Genomic DNA, 12,330 nt, shown 5'->3' with positions numbered 1-12,330 from the left:
CTCTCACCATCTGTGAGGCCTCACCTGCATTCTCTACTCGCAAATTCCCTGTGGGGGAATTAGAGCCACTCTGAAACAACTGAGGACCCCAGGTAGAAGGGTGCATACTAGCAAGCACTAAGGGGCCAGGCTTGCCTGTGCCTTAGCTGAGCTCAATGAGTGACATGACCCTGACAAGGCCCCAGCCCATGAAAGATCAACTGCAGTGACACTCTGGGTTCCAACCCTGCTTTACTCCCTGCCAGGAGGTGCCATGTCATTTATTGAAACCAAACAAAACAGGGCAAACACATTTCTTCATAAGTGCAGTTTGTTAAAATCTTATTAAAACGTATGGATCAAAGGCAAGTAAAAATAATCAAGGATGATGGTAGGAAAAGCTCTTAGGCCGGCACCTCGGAGACTGACATGGGCACTATGGCGTATTCTCAAGGGAAGGCCCCCATCCCTGTTCCTTTTCACCTAGTAGGTCCCCCCAGAAACTACCAAGACACCTGGAATAAAAGGTTTCAAGTTCAATAGTCACACTCTCTCCAAATACAAAAAGCAGTTACAATTCAACTCAACACAGAAGCTTGTGTGCAATGTTCTGGAAAACAGACACGGTAGAAAAAGGTTAAAATTGATCCTGTGGTTGTGAGGCTGTGGCTCCCTCCGTCACCTGAACTCAGCACAATGGTTATCGTGATGAAATATCAACAGCTACCCACAGTAAAAATGGACAAATTCTAAAAATTAAAAAAAAAAAGCATAATTACCAAAAAAAAATAATAATGTCACTGCTTCTTCCCTCTGCATGTTGCTTTTGGAACTCATAGGTTTGTTTCTTTTTTTTAAAGTTTTTGATTTTTTTTTTTTAAATCCTGAAAAGTAGACAGTAAAACAGCTCTTGGAAGAATTTACAACCAACTGCATGGGAATCTGGGAAGCTGAGGAGCTGGGAGGGCCGGACCCAGGGGCCTGGAAGGCATCCCCCAACCCGGTCACTGCAGCCTCAGTGGCGTCTGACCAAGGGAGAGAGGAGTCTTCTGTCAAACAGGAGGGAGGGGAGCGGAGGCGGGGGACAAACAGGGAAGAAGGGTTATTGTCAGAATCCAGAGAAAACACCCCGGCCCCGTGTGGGGAAAAAAGCTCCTCAGGGGAGGCAGCCCTGGGGCACCCCATCCCCCAGCACCATGGGACCTGCTGGGGGCAAACGAAGAGGCCAAGGTGGGTGCTGGTGGAGAGCCGGCAGGAGCCCCCAGGGGCCCTGGGACGCTGGCTACTGCGTGCTCGTGCCACCCTGTGTGCTTCCCGAGTAGCTCCCGTAGTCGTAGTTCCCGTAGTAGGGCGGCCACTGGCCCTGGTTCTGATAGTACTGGTTCCACTGCTGGGCATACTGGGGAGACAGAAAACCAGAGTCCTTCAGATCCACACTCCGCCACCCCACCCCGGCCCCACTCCGTTTGAGATGGGGCTGCTTGGCTGATAATTCAGGCACTATGGGAGGGTGAGTGCCCGATTAAGGAGGGAAAAAACTCAGGCTCTAATCACAGACATGGAAGCCCCAGAGAAAGGTCACTGGCCATGGTGCTGAAGAGAACCAGAGGGCCTGCCACGTGCCAGCATGGGCCAAGCAGCCAGTGCCAAGCACTCCCGAAATTGGCCCTCCAACAAGTGCTGGTCTGAGTTGGAAGGCCGCCCCCCACCTTGAACCTTTCCTTCAATGCTCAGGGGTTCCTCCTGGCTCTGCACTTAGAATCACTCCTGAAGGTGCTCAGAGACCCTGTGGGGTGCCACGTGCAAGGTAAGCGCCCTCCCCACTGTCCCATCATTTCCCAGAACCATCTTTGGGGGATGAGAAATGACTCATGGGGAATAGCCCTGTACAGGACTTTTGGACATGTCCACCCCGACCTCTTGTCTCCCCAGAGTGTCACCTACCTGCTGATACTGGTTATAGCTGGGCTGAGGGTAAGTCTGTGCAGTGGGGGGCGGTGGCGGGGTGTAAGGGGCTGGGGTGTAGCCCGCGTAGCTCCCGTAGTTGTAGGCAGGGGGTGGCGGTGGTGGTGGGGGTGGCGGTGCGTAGCCCTGACTGTAGCCACCCTGGCTGTAGGGCGGTTGGCTGTAACTCGGCTGCAAGGGGATAGAGAAACAGGGCTCAGCCCACAGAGGAAGGCCCAAGGACTCCCAGGCAGATGGGCTGGATGTAGGCCCCTCTTCTCTGTCAGACAGACAGACAGACAGACAGACAGACAGACAGACAGACAGACACACACACACACACACACACACACACACACACACACACACACACACACACACACACACACACACACACACACGAGTGACACCACCAGAACTAGCCTTTCCAGTCAGCTCGTGCCCCATCTCTGGATACTAAAGAGATGGTGGGGTCCCTTTCATATGCAGCTTGATGGTGGACCCCAGCAGGGGATTTATTTTTCCTGTCAGCAGGAAGGGGTGGCCCAGGGAGGTGACTGGTCAGGGCCACACAGATGGGGCTGGGTGTGTGGCTCCAATGGTAAAAGTACATGTCATGCACATAAGGCCCGAAGTGTGACCCCTGGTACCCCATAGCCATTGAGAACTGTGTGGAATGGCCCTGAAAGTACCCTTGGACCCAAGGGTGTGTGGCCTTGCCTGAAATCCCCCATGCTCAGTATGGAGCTGAGCCGTCATCCCGTACAGAGCAGGAGTATTACAGTGGAGCCACAGTCAGTCCAGGCCCAGATCTGGTCTGCTACCTGTGCACCCAGGAAGTGCCAAACCACCCTCCCCTCAATACCCTAAAAGTTCTAACAGCTCTAGTCCCTTGTGATTAAAAGGAATCCAAAGAGGAATTCAGAAGCCAGATGTTGTGGGGCTAGACTCAACCATGAGTCCATATCTATGGATGCCCCCCGCCCCCCACCCCCCATCATTGCTGGCAGCTACTCCAGTGCAGAGGACTAGGCCTATCCAAATCCAAGCCTCCTCTAGTCTGGGAAAGGGGCCATTTGTTTAGTTGGTGGTTTTGGGGCTACACCCAGTGGTACTCACGGGACCATCCAGGATTATTCAGAGGTCACTCGTGTAATGTTTAGGGAATTATATGGTTTCTCCCTCTCTCTCTCTGCCTCCCTCCCTGCCACAGGCCAGGTGGGAGGATGGGCAGACACACTTTGGGTTGGAAGGACGGAGGCTGTCCAGAGCCAACTCAGGTAAAGGCCAGTGGGAAGATGGGGGCCACGGAGGGATTCCCCAGCCTGCTCCTTACCTGTGGGGGCGTGTAGCTGCTGACAGTAGGGGTGCTGGTATTGACGGTCGAGCCAGGGATACTGTTCTTGCTGTAGCTGCCAGCCCCTGGAGGGTTCCGTGCAGGGCTATAGCTGGGTGGTGGTAGCGGCTGCTGTGGTGGTGGCTGTGGGGGTGGTGGCTGCTGGGGTGGCGGTGGCTGCTGAGGTGGTCGGTTGTAGCTGCCACGGTTGTTGTTGGTGTTGTCCCGGTTATTGTTCCCCCAGCGGTTCTGGCTGTAGCCACCACCTCCACCGCGGTTGAAACCTGCAGGGAGCAGCAAAGACCAGCGACATTTAGGACAGGGTCTGAAGACTGTTGGGGCCCTACGAGGCCAGGCAGGGGGATAATAGCAGCCTGAGCCCCCTTGCCCATGGCTACATGCCTTCCCTGGGAACACTTGGTTCATACTGCCTGACAGGTCCGACTTGGTCCCTGGCAGGGAGCGGGGTTCCACTTGGTCCCCAGTACCTCACTAGCTGCGGAACAATAAGGAAGAGCTGCCAGCCTGGGGCCAGCATTTCCCGAGTCTTGGCCAGCACCCTTGCCTGTCCAAGTCCTCCCAAGCCTTTAGGATCTCAAAGACCCAAACCCAGTGTCAGCTGAAGACACAGCACCTTCACTTTCCCAGTGAGTCCAGAACCAAGAAAGTGCCACCAAGAGCGTTATCCGTCCAGGTCACAGCAGGGAATTGAGTTCAGTCATGGTCAGACAGACACATAGGGGAAACCTGGGCTCTGGCTGCTTCTGATGGAGTTAGCTGAGACAGGCTGGGACCAACAAACAGCACTAAGCTGGTTTTTCTGCTTTCTCAGCCGAAAACAAAACAGCACAAAAATTTCAAAGTTCTTACCCCTAGTACCAGACCCAACTTGGCCTGATCCCTATTTTGAAGGGGGAGGGGAAACGGACAGGGCAAAAGGGAGAAAGAGGGAGGAGGAAAGAGAGAGAGAGGGAGAGAGGAGACAGAGAACAGAGAGCGAGCTATCTTACCTCCTCGGTAATTGCCGCCTCCAGCACTGCCCCCTCGGTTCTGGAAGCCTCCTCGGTTGCCTCCAGGAGGGCCCCGGTTATCATAGCGCTGGAAACCACCACCACCGCCTCGGCCTCGGAAGCCGCCGCTGCTGCCACCACCTCGGTTGTCAAAGCGCTTCTCCGGGGGCGGCCCGGCCTTGCGGCCTTCTTCGTTGTACTGCTTCACCAGCTTGTCTGCTTCCTCCCGCTGCAGCTCAATGAACAGCACCTCATCCAGGAAGTCCCCCACGTCCGGTAACATGAAGTTGGCTAGAAGCAAGGAAGGGTGAGCATCGCTCAAACAGCCTCTGATCCCACCAACCCAGACACTGGTCTGCCAGGTGAACGGGACAGGGGCACTGTGTGATAGGCAGGGCCGAGCCCAGCCTCCCTGCCAGGGCCAACAAAGATTTTTTCTTTCTTCAAAAGGTGGCGAAGCCTCACCAAGCCCATGCTCAATAACACTCTGGCCTAGGCGGCTGGGTTTATGAGAGCAGCCCAGGGAGGCCTGTTAGGTCAGTCTACCAGAGCTGGGCAGAGGCAGATGAGCTCACACACAAGCTCTCTCCCCACAACACCACAGAGGATGGAAGCAGGACCCAAGCATTGAGCAAAGAGCAGGAGACGTAGAAGTCAGGATGAGCCACGACTGCGTGGGGAGCTGCCCCAGCCCCTACCTTTCATCTCTAAGACAGCGTGGTCAGGGACATCCTTCCCTTCTTCATCCGTTCGCTTTATCGTTCGGTCCTTGAGGTCGTCGTCAGTAGGGCAGATGACTATCGCTTTGCGCTGAAAACCTTCAAATGGTCTCATTTTTCGTCTCTGCGCTGACCCATAAACGTTTGTCTAATGCAGGAAAGAAGCAGCAAGAGAACGTGTGTTAGGGAGTTGTCTTTTTCTGTAGGATATTCTGTATTCCAGGGCCTGTGGTTAAGACACCACTTGTCCTAACAGAAGCAGAAATCGTCCACCCACGGTCCCAGGACCAGAATTCCTAATGGCTAGGTGGGTTTCTGAACCATTAGATCTTGCTGTTGCTATTTCAATCTGAAAATTCAGAGCACAAGGTCTCAAGCTTAGAGTAGGACTCTTCTCCTGCTGACTGCCTGGCTCCCTAGAGGTGACCTGCACCGAATGTGTCCACTTTTCTCCCAGAAGGTGGTGTGTGTCCCAGCAGTGCTCAGCGATGACTTGCAACTCCTGCCTACGACCATCCCACTGCCATGTCATCTCACCAACTCGCATGTTCTTTTAGATACAGGTAGAGGCGCCACACCCAGGCTGAACTCAGAGTGCTACATGGTCCTGAGCACTGCACTACTAGGGAGATGTAGGTATTTCTGGCACTGTAGGACCCAAGCAGCTCTGCACTCCTGGCACTAAACCACCAGCCCAGCTGACTGAGAATTGCTGGTGGGGCTCTCATATCCCCTGACCACCACTTGGGACTAACCCCTATATTCAGTGGATAAAAATAGCTACCTTGAAGCAGAGATAGCTGACTAAGTATGCTTTTCATGGGTTTAATCCCCGAATACCATCAGATGTGGCCCAACAACAAAAGGACAGGTATTTCCCCCAGGTAACTGACCACCACACTTCATTGGGCATGGCAGGTTTCTAAGGTCACTTCAGGCAATGCTTAGGAAGGACACACAGCACCAATAACTGCAAGCCAGTGCCTCATGCAAACGAGGCATACAGTCTGCTCTGGGAACTCCAGGTCAGGAAACAGGGATTTGGGGATATGGCAGGGCAGGGGTTGAACGCAGCACCTCACATGTATTGACCCAAGCAACATTCCCGAATGACAAGAAACAGTGCTTATTGCTTGTCCTGGGACCACACCTGTGCTGTTCAATAGCCCATATGGTGCCTGGAATCAAACCTTAACCCACCCCCCACAGTGCTCCAACACATTCTTTTTTTTTTTTTTGGTTTTTGGTTTTTGGGTCACACCCGCCAGCGCTCGGGTTACTCCTGGCTCTATGCTTAGAAATCGTTCCTGGCAGGCTCGGGGGACCATATGGGATGCCGGGATTCGAACCACCGTCCTTCTGCATCTAAGGCAAATGCCTTACCGCTGTGCTATCTCTCCAGCTCCTCAACTTCTGAGTGGCTCTGCCAGATTCCCAAAGGGGAAGCAGAGAGCTCAGGAGACCAGTCTATAAAGAGCTATGCAGAAAGGAACAGTAACCCTTTGTGTTCTGAATATGTAGTCCGGCAGGGCAAGGGAGTTGAGTCAAGTCTGAGTGTAACCCTTAACCTAAGTCCTTAGTGTTGCTTTCTCAAATTGGAGGGATCAGGAGGGACCCCCAGCCATCCATCCCAGATGGAGCCACCTTCACGGAAGCAGGCAGGCAGGACACCTCAGTTGTAATCTGACCTGGCCATCTCACACCCAAGTGACTTTGGGCACACAAGTTCCACTCAGAGATTCAGACCACACCTCTGTAAAGTCAATATACTGCGCAGTTATTGCGTCTCCAAGCCTGAAAGGGACAGTGTGACCAGGATCTGCTTCCTGTGAAGACTGAAGGAATAAAACCCATTGGTGAGCTCAGGGCCTGACTCATTGCCAACTTTGAAGAAACAGCACCTCCCCCACCCCTAAAAAAGGTCAGTGGGTGGGGTGCTGTGGACACTTGACTGAGAGAAGCATTCAAGTAGCCCAGATGACAGGAAGGTTCAGCTATTGAAGTATCCACCAGAAACATGGGGATAGCAGGAAGAGGTTCAAAGAAGCCAAGCGTGGGGTGGAAATCCCGTCTGTGCCCTTTGACTATGTGTGAGAGCCAAAAAGCAGCCCAAATGAATCAATTGGTTCCACCTGAGAGGCAGGGGCCACCATCTCCTCTCCTAGCTTCTGGTGAGGATTTGTCAAAGATATGACAATGGGCTGCAGGAGGATCTGCCCACAGGGTAGTCCTGAAAATATGGCCCACAGCACCGACACTGTGCCTGAGCAGAAACTCCACTGGGAAAGGAGACTGAGGGGAAACTAGGCACAAAGATCATTCTCCAAGACATAGGAAGGGGGGGGGGGGGTTTGGAGTGATGTCACAGTGGTCGGGTGTTTGCCTTGCACGCAGCTGACTGGGGATGGATCTGGGTTCGACCCCAGACATCTCCTATGGTCCCCTGAACCTGCAGGAGCAATTTCTGAGCTCTACAGTCAGAAAAGCCCAAGTGCTGCCGGCTGCTAGTCCAAAAACCAAAATCCAAAAAAAACCCCAAACAAACAAAAGACACAGGAATCGCACTTGTCTTGCACAATGACCCAAGGTTCGATCTCTGGCACTCTATAGGATCCCTTGAGCCTGCTAGGAGTGATTCCTGAGGGCAGAGCCAGGTGTGGTCCCAAAGGGGTGTGGGGAAGAAAGCCAAAAAGAAAAAAATACAGAGAATGGGAAGCTAGTGGATGGTGGGCCAGGGTCATGAGGTCTGGCAGCAATTACCTAGGGCACCAGGCTCCTGATCCTCACACATGAGACGAACACATGAACAGACACACAAACACATGCAACACTGTGAGGCTTCCGGACGGGCAACAGCTGAGTGGTGAGCAGCCACGAATCACAATCTGTGCCTTGAGTTGTGGCTGAGGAACCCTGGGCCACACAAGGCAAAAGGGCCCCTCAGGCTAGAGAAAAAAAATGCTGTCTTTCCCTGCTCTCCATGGGTCCCAGAAGGCATCCTGAATTGTACCGAGCTAGAATTTGGCCACTTCCAGTTACTGATGAGACTGTCTCCTGGCATTAATGCCAGTGGCTTGAACATTAATACCGGGACACTACTTGCACTGTTGGCTTCCCCACAAAAAGCAACTCTACCTTGACTACTCTGAATGCCCAGGAGAAAGGGACAGAGTGACAGAACAGTGGGTAGGGGCCTGCCTTGCATGTGCCCGACCCATGTTCGGGCTGGCTCCCCATATTGTCTCCTGAGCAAGCCGAGTGTGACCCAACACTGAAAAAACACCACAGAGATTGCTATGGGAGAGACATGCCTGTCCCTGTCCCAAGGAGGGGACAGATGAGGTGCTTCTAGCCAGCAGAGTTAATCCCTATAGGTGGGTGGGCAGCATGACTCCCAGGCGCTCAGATGCCACTTCCCAGCTGTTTACGAGTCTACCCCGGCCTCTGTTACTTTGGCTTGAAGAAGGGAAAAATGTGTAGACCAGCAGGAACAGATACTTGGCTTTCCTGGAGAAAAGGGAGGTCGCTGCTGGTAGCGGTTGCCACAGCAAACACTGAGATCAGAGCCCCTGAGCTGACCTAGCAGTGCTGCGGCCACTGGGGGCTGCCGGCAGCTGTTGCCAGGAGATCAACACATGAGCCAGGAACCAGCCCTCCAGATGTAGTGCCCTCTCCCTGGGAACTGTTTCTTCCAGTCCCAACCTGCTTAGAGACATGGGACACTGAGGGTCCTCTGGGCCCCTGGCAACCCCCACCCAGCCCCTAGTGATGGGAACCAAGAAACAGGAGTTAGATGGTTCGGTAAAGCTGGTGTGTGTAGAGGCTGAAGTGAGTACAGTGGGAGGGTGCTTGCCTAAGAGTACAGCAGGCCTGGGTTCAATCCCGGGTAACTGTCTCAGATGGTTCCCAGGAGCAGGAGTAACTCCTGAGCATTAACAGGTGTGGCCAAAAAACCCCCAAACAAAACCTGGTGTGGCAGTTTGGGGAAGTAAGGGTGGAAGCCCAGGCTGTTTCCAGCTGGAATCGTGGAAGAGTTTCCATGTCCCCACTCCAGGCCCCACAGCCAGGCTGCAGGGGGATTCCAGAAGAATGATTTCAATCTGGGGAGGAAAACCCAGCGGAAAAAGCACATGTGTGCATGCAAAGAGAGCTGGCCTGTGTCAACAAGGAGAAAACAGCTGGAGAAAACAGCCCATCTAAGACCTGAGACTCTGTAGCAGACCAGGGTCACACCTGACAACGGGAATGCCAAACATGGACAGTACCAGCTTTTCCACTGGTTGAGTTGAAGCTGACAACATCTGTCTAGCCCCACTGAGCCATGCACAGCTCTGGGCTGTCAGGGCCCTTGGGAAACGTTCAAGGTGTGAGGACCTCTCCACCTAACTTTCATCCTGTGCCTGCAGTTTTTGTTTATACCAGGGGTCTCGAACTCATGGCCCGCGAGCCGTTTGTGGCCTTCCATACAACATTTTGTGGCCTGTGGCCGGCCTTCAAATATGGCAGTATTCGCGATTATTCGCTTACCGAATAATCGCAATAAAAATCGCATTAGTAAGAAAAAAAATCGCATTACACATTCGCATACCCCGAGCAGTTCTGTTCGGGGTATGCAAATGTTTAATGCGATTTTTTTTTTTTTTTTTTTGGTTTTTGGGCCACACCTGTTTGACGCTCAGGGGTTACTCCTGGCTATGTGCTCAGAAATCGCCCCTGGCTTGGGGGGACCATATGGGACGCCGGGGGATCGAACTGCGGTCAGTCCTACGCTAGCGCTTGCAAGGCAGACACCTTACCTCTAGCGCCACCTTCCCGGCCCCTAATGCGATTTTTTATTGCAAATATTCGGTAAGCAAAATCCCTTATGTGGCCCTGCCTCACCCCGACTTTGCTTTCTGCGGCCCCCAGGTAAATTGAGTTTGAAACCCCTGGTTTATACAAGCCAACTTCTTTTTTTTTTAATATAATTTTTATTTTGATCATAGTGGCTTACATATTGTTACAAGCCAACTTCTTATTCTTACTATGCTCACGTCACTCACAGAGTAGACGAGAATCATTTCTTCTGAAATAGCAGACGGAAAGATGGAACCTCAAATCGATTGGAATACTATATTCCCTGGGAAGTTCCAATCATCTATCTCACAAGACAACCACTAACAGCATAATACCCTAGTAGCCCCAAATGAGGACCTCTTTGAATTCACAGTAACCAAGTTCTCAGCATGCTACTAGCTCACCAATTTGCATGTTCATTTGAAAGAAAGCACAAATGCAAGGCTGAGGAACAGACTTCTTTACAGGCTCCAAATAAGGATCTGCTACTTGAGCATGTTTTCTTTTTTTCTTTTTTTTTTTTTTTGGCCACAGCGTTTGATGCTCAGGGGTTACTCCTGGCTAAGCGCTCAGAAATTGCCCCTGGCTTGGGGGACCATATGGGACGCCGGGGGATCGAATGGAGGTCCTTTCCTTGGCTAGCGCTTGCAAGGCAGACACCTTACCACTAGCGCCACCTCGCCGGCCCCAATGTTTTCAGGTCAAATGCCACTATCAGCTGCAAGTGTGAACTCACTCAGACACAGGGTTCCTGTTTTTCTGGGTTTTTTTTGGGTCACACCCGGCAGCACTCAGGGGACCATATGGGATGCTGGGATTCGAACCACCATCCTTCTGTGTGCAAGGCAAATGCCCTACCTCCATGCTATCTCTCTGGTCCCAGGGTTCCTGTTTGGGTCCCTTACCCATCCGTAATGCCACTCAATCATGAATCATCTTTTTGTCCTATAAACTGCCTGAAAAGTTAAATCCAAGGGCCTATCTGTAGTTGCATACAGAATTCTACTTTTTAATTTCCAAGGTTCCCAGGTCACTAGATGTTAAGAAGCCCACTCTTGGGGTTGGAGAGATAGCAAGAAGGTAAGGTGTTTGCCTTGCATCCAGAGGGACGGTGGTTTGAATCCTGGCATCCCATATGGTCCCCCGTGCCTGCCAGGGGCCATCTCTGAGCGTAGAGCCAGGAGTGACTCCTGAGTGCTGCCAGGTGTGACCCAAAAACTAAAAAAGAAAAAAACCAACAAAAACCAAACAAACAAAAAAAACCAAAAAAAAAAAAAAAAAAAAAAAAAAGAATTCCACTTTTGAAACTGAAAAGCAGAAACATGTGACTTAGATGAGCACTTCAGTCAAACGCATGCTGTTGAGAAGCGGGAAAGAACTACTCTCCAGTAATACTAGCCACACGATACGCAGGCTGTGTGCTCGGCCAGGGTGCCACCATAGCCCCATCTCAGACTAGGAGACTGAGATATGGGGCTGATGGCCACTAGCCACAGGCAAGCAGGAGGGAAATGAGAGATTCAAGTTAGATTCAAGTCCTAATCTGTCTAGCTCAAAGGCTCATGCTCTTAGATATCACAAGCCCAGCCCAGCCCAGACTGGCTAAGATCGAATGTATGGCTGAGTTCTGACCAGCAGGCACAACCTTAAAAAGAATAAAAGAGCTAGGCACTAGATGTGGTGACAGAACTTCATGTTCCTGACACCACCACGGTCCATGAATACAGCCAGGGATCACTCTTGAGTAGAGTCATGAAGTCTCTGACACTGCTGAGTGTCCTCCCCATCCCCACTCCAAGAAAGAATTAAAGAGGATGAGAGGGAGAATCCTCTGGTAACCAGTATCGCTGGTACCTGATCTAGGATATAGTTGCGCTTCTTGCGGGCAGCAATCTGGATGAGGCGGTTGAGGCACTGTGTGGCCTGTTGGATCAGGACGTCCCAGCGGCCAGCGTAGTTACGCTGTCGCCGTAAGCCCATTACCTGGGAGAGAGGTGGTGAGAGGTGAGGGTTTTTATAGGGCAGCACCAGGACGGAGAAGGCAGCAAAGGAAAGGTTAAAACCACCCTTACCCGCATCTTATCCATGATGGCGTTGGTTCCCAGGATGTTATACTTCTTTGAGGGGTTGGAAGCTGCATGTTTGATGGCCCAGGTAGTCTTGCCAGCCGCGGGCAGGCCCACCATCATCAGAATCTGGAGGAGAGGGGGGGGCAGGCTAGCAGCAGCAGTAGAGGATGGATGGCGGGCTGGAGTGATAGTACAGTGGGGAAGATGTCTGTCCTGCAAACAGCCCATCTAGGTTCCGTCCCTGACTGCACTCAGAATCACTCCTGGCAGTACTCAGGGTCCTCTATGAAATGCTGGGGGTGGAATCCAGGTGGCTTCATGCAAGGAAAGCACTTACCACACTGTATTATCTACTTCCCCAGATTTGTTTTTCTCCCATATTCCCATTACACCCTTTCATATTTTTTGGCTCATAACCTGTGGTGCTCAGTGTTAGG

The 12,330-nt window shown here is 52.2% G+C and overlaps 1 protein-coding gene across 2 annotated transcripts in view; it reads right to left on the bottom strand.

The window, feature by feature from the left end:
* Positions 1-218: 218 nt before the first annotated feature.
* Positions 219-12,330, bottom strand: part of HNRNPUL1 (heterogeneous nuclear ribonucleoprotein U like 1) — a 38,503-nt gene continuing 26,391 nt past the window's right edge. For both annotated transcript variants that reach the window (XM_049787152.1, XM_049787151.1), the window contains exons 9-15: positions 11,897-12,019; positions 11,679-11,807; positions 4,968-5,136; positions 4,270-4,560; positions 3,260-3,543; positions 1,924-2,115; positions 219-1,378 (exon numbers count right to left, since the gene is read on the bottom strand). In XM_049787152.1, the coding sequence (XP_049643109.1) occupies positions 1,262-1,378; positions 1,924-2,115; positions 3,260-3,543; positions 4,270-4,560; positions 4,968-5,136; positions 11,679-11,807; positions 11,897-12,019 (1,305 nt within the window). In that variant the 3' untranslated portion in view covers positions 219-1,261. The remainder of the gene's footprint in view (positions 1,379-1,923; positions 2,116-3,259; positions 3,544-4,269; positions 4,561-4,967; positions 5,137-11,678; positions 11,808-11,896; positions 12,020-12,330) is intronic.

Source organism: Suncus etruscus, chromosome 14 (genome assembly GCF_024139225.1).
Source record: "Suncus etruscus isolate mSunEtr1 chromosome 14, mSunEtr1.pri.cur, whole genome shotgun sequence".
Taxonomy (NCBI): domain Eukaryota; kingdom Metazoa; phylum Chordata; class Mammalia; order Eulipotyphla; family Soricidae; genus Suncus; species Suncus etruscus.
Note: the sequence above shows the minus strand (reverse complement) of the source record. Positions and strands in the feature narration are given on the sequence as shown.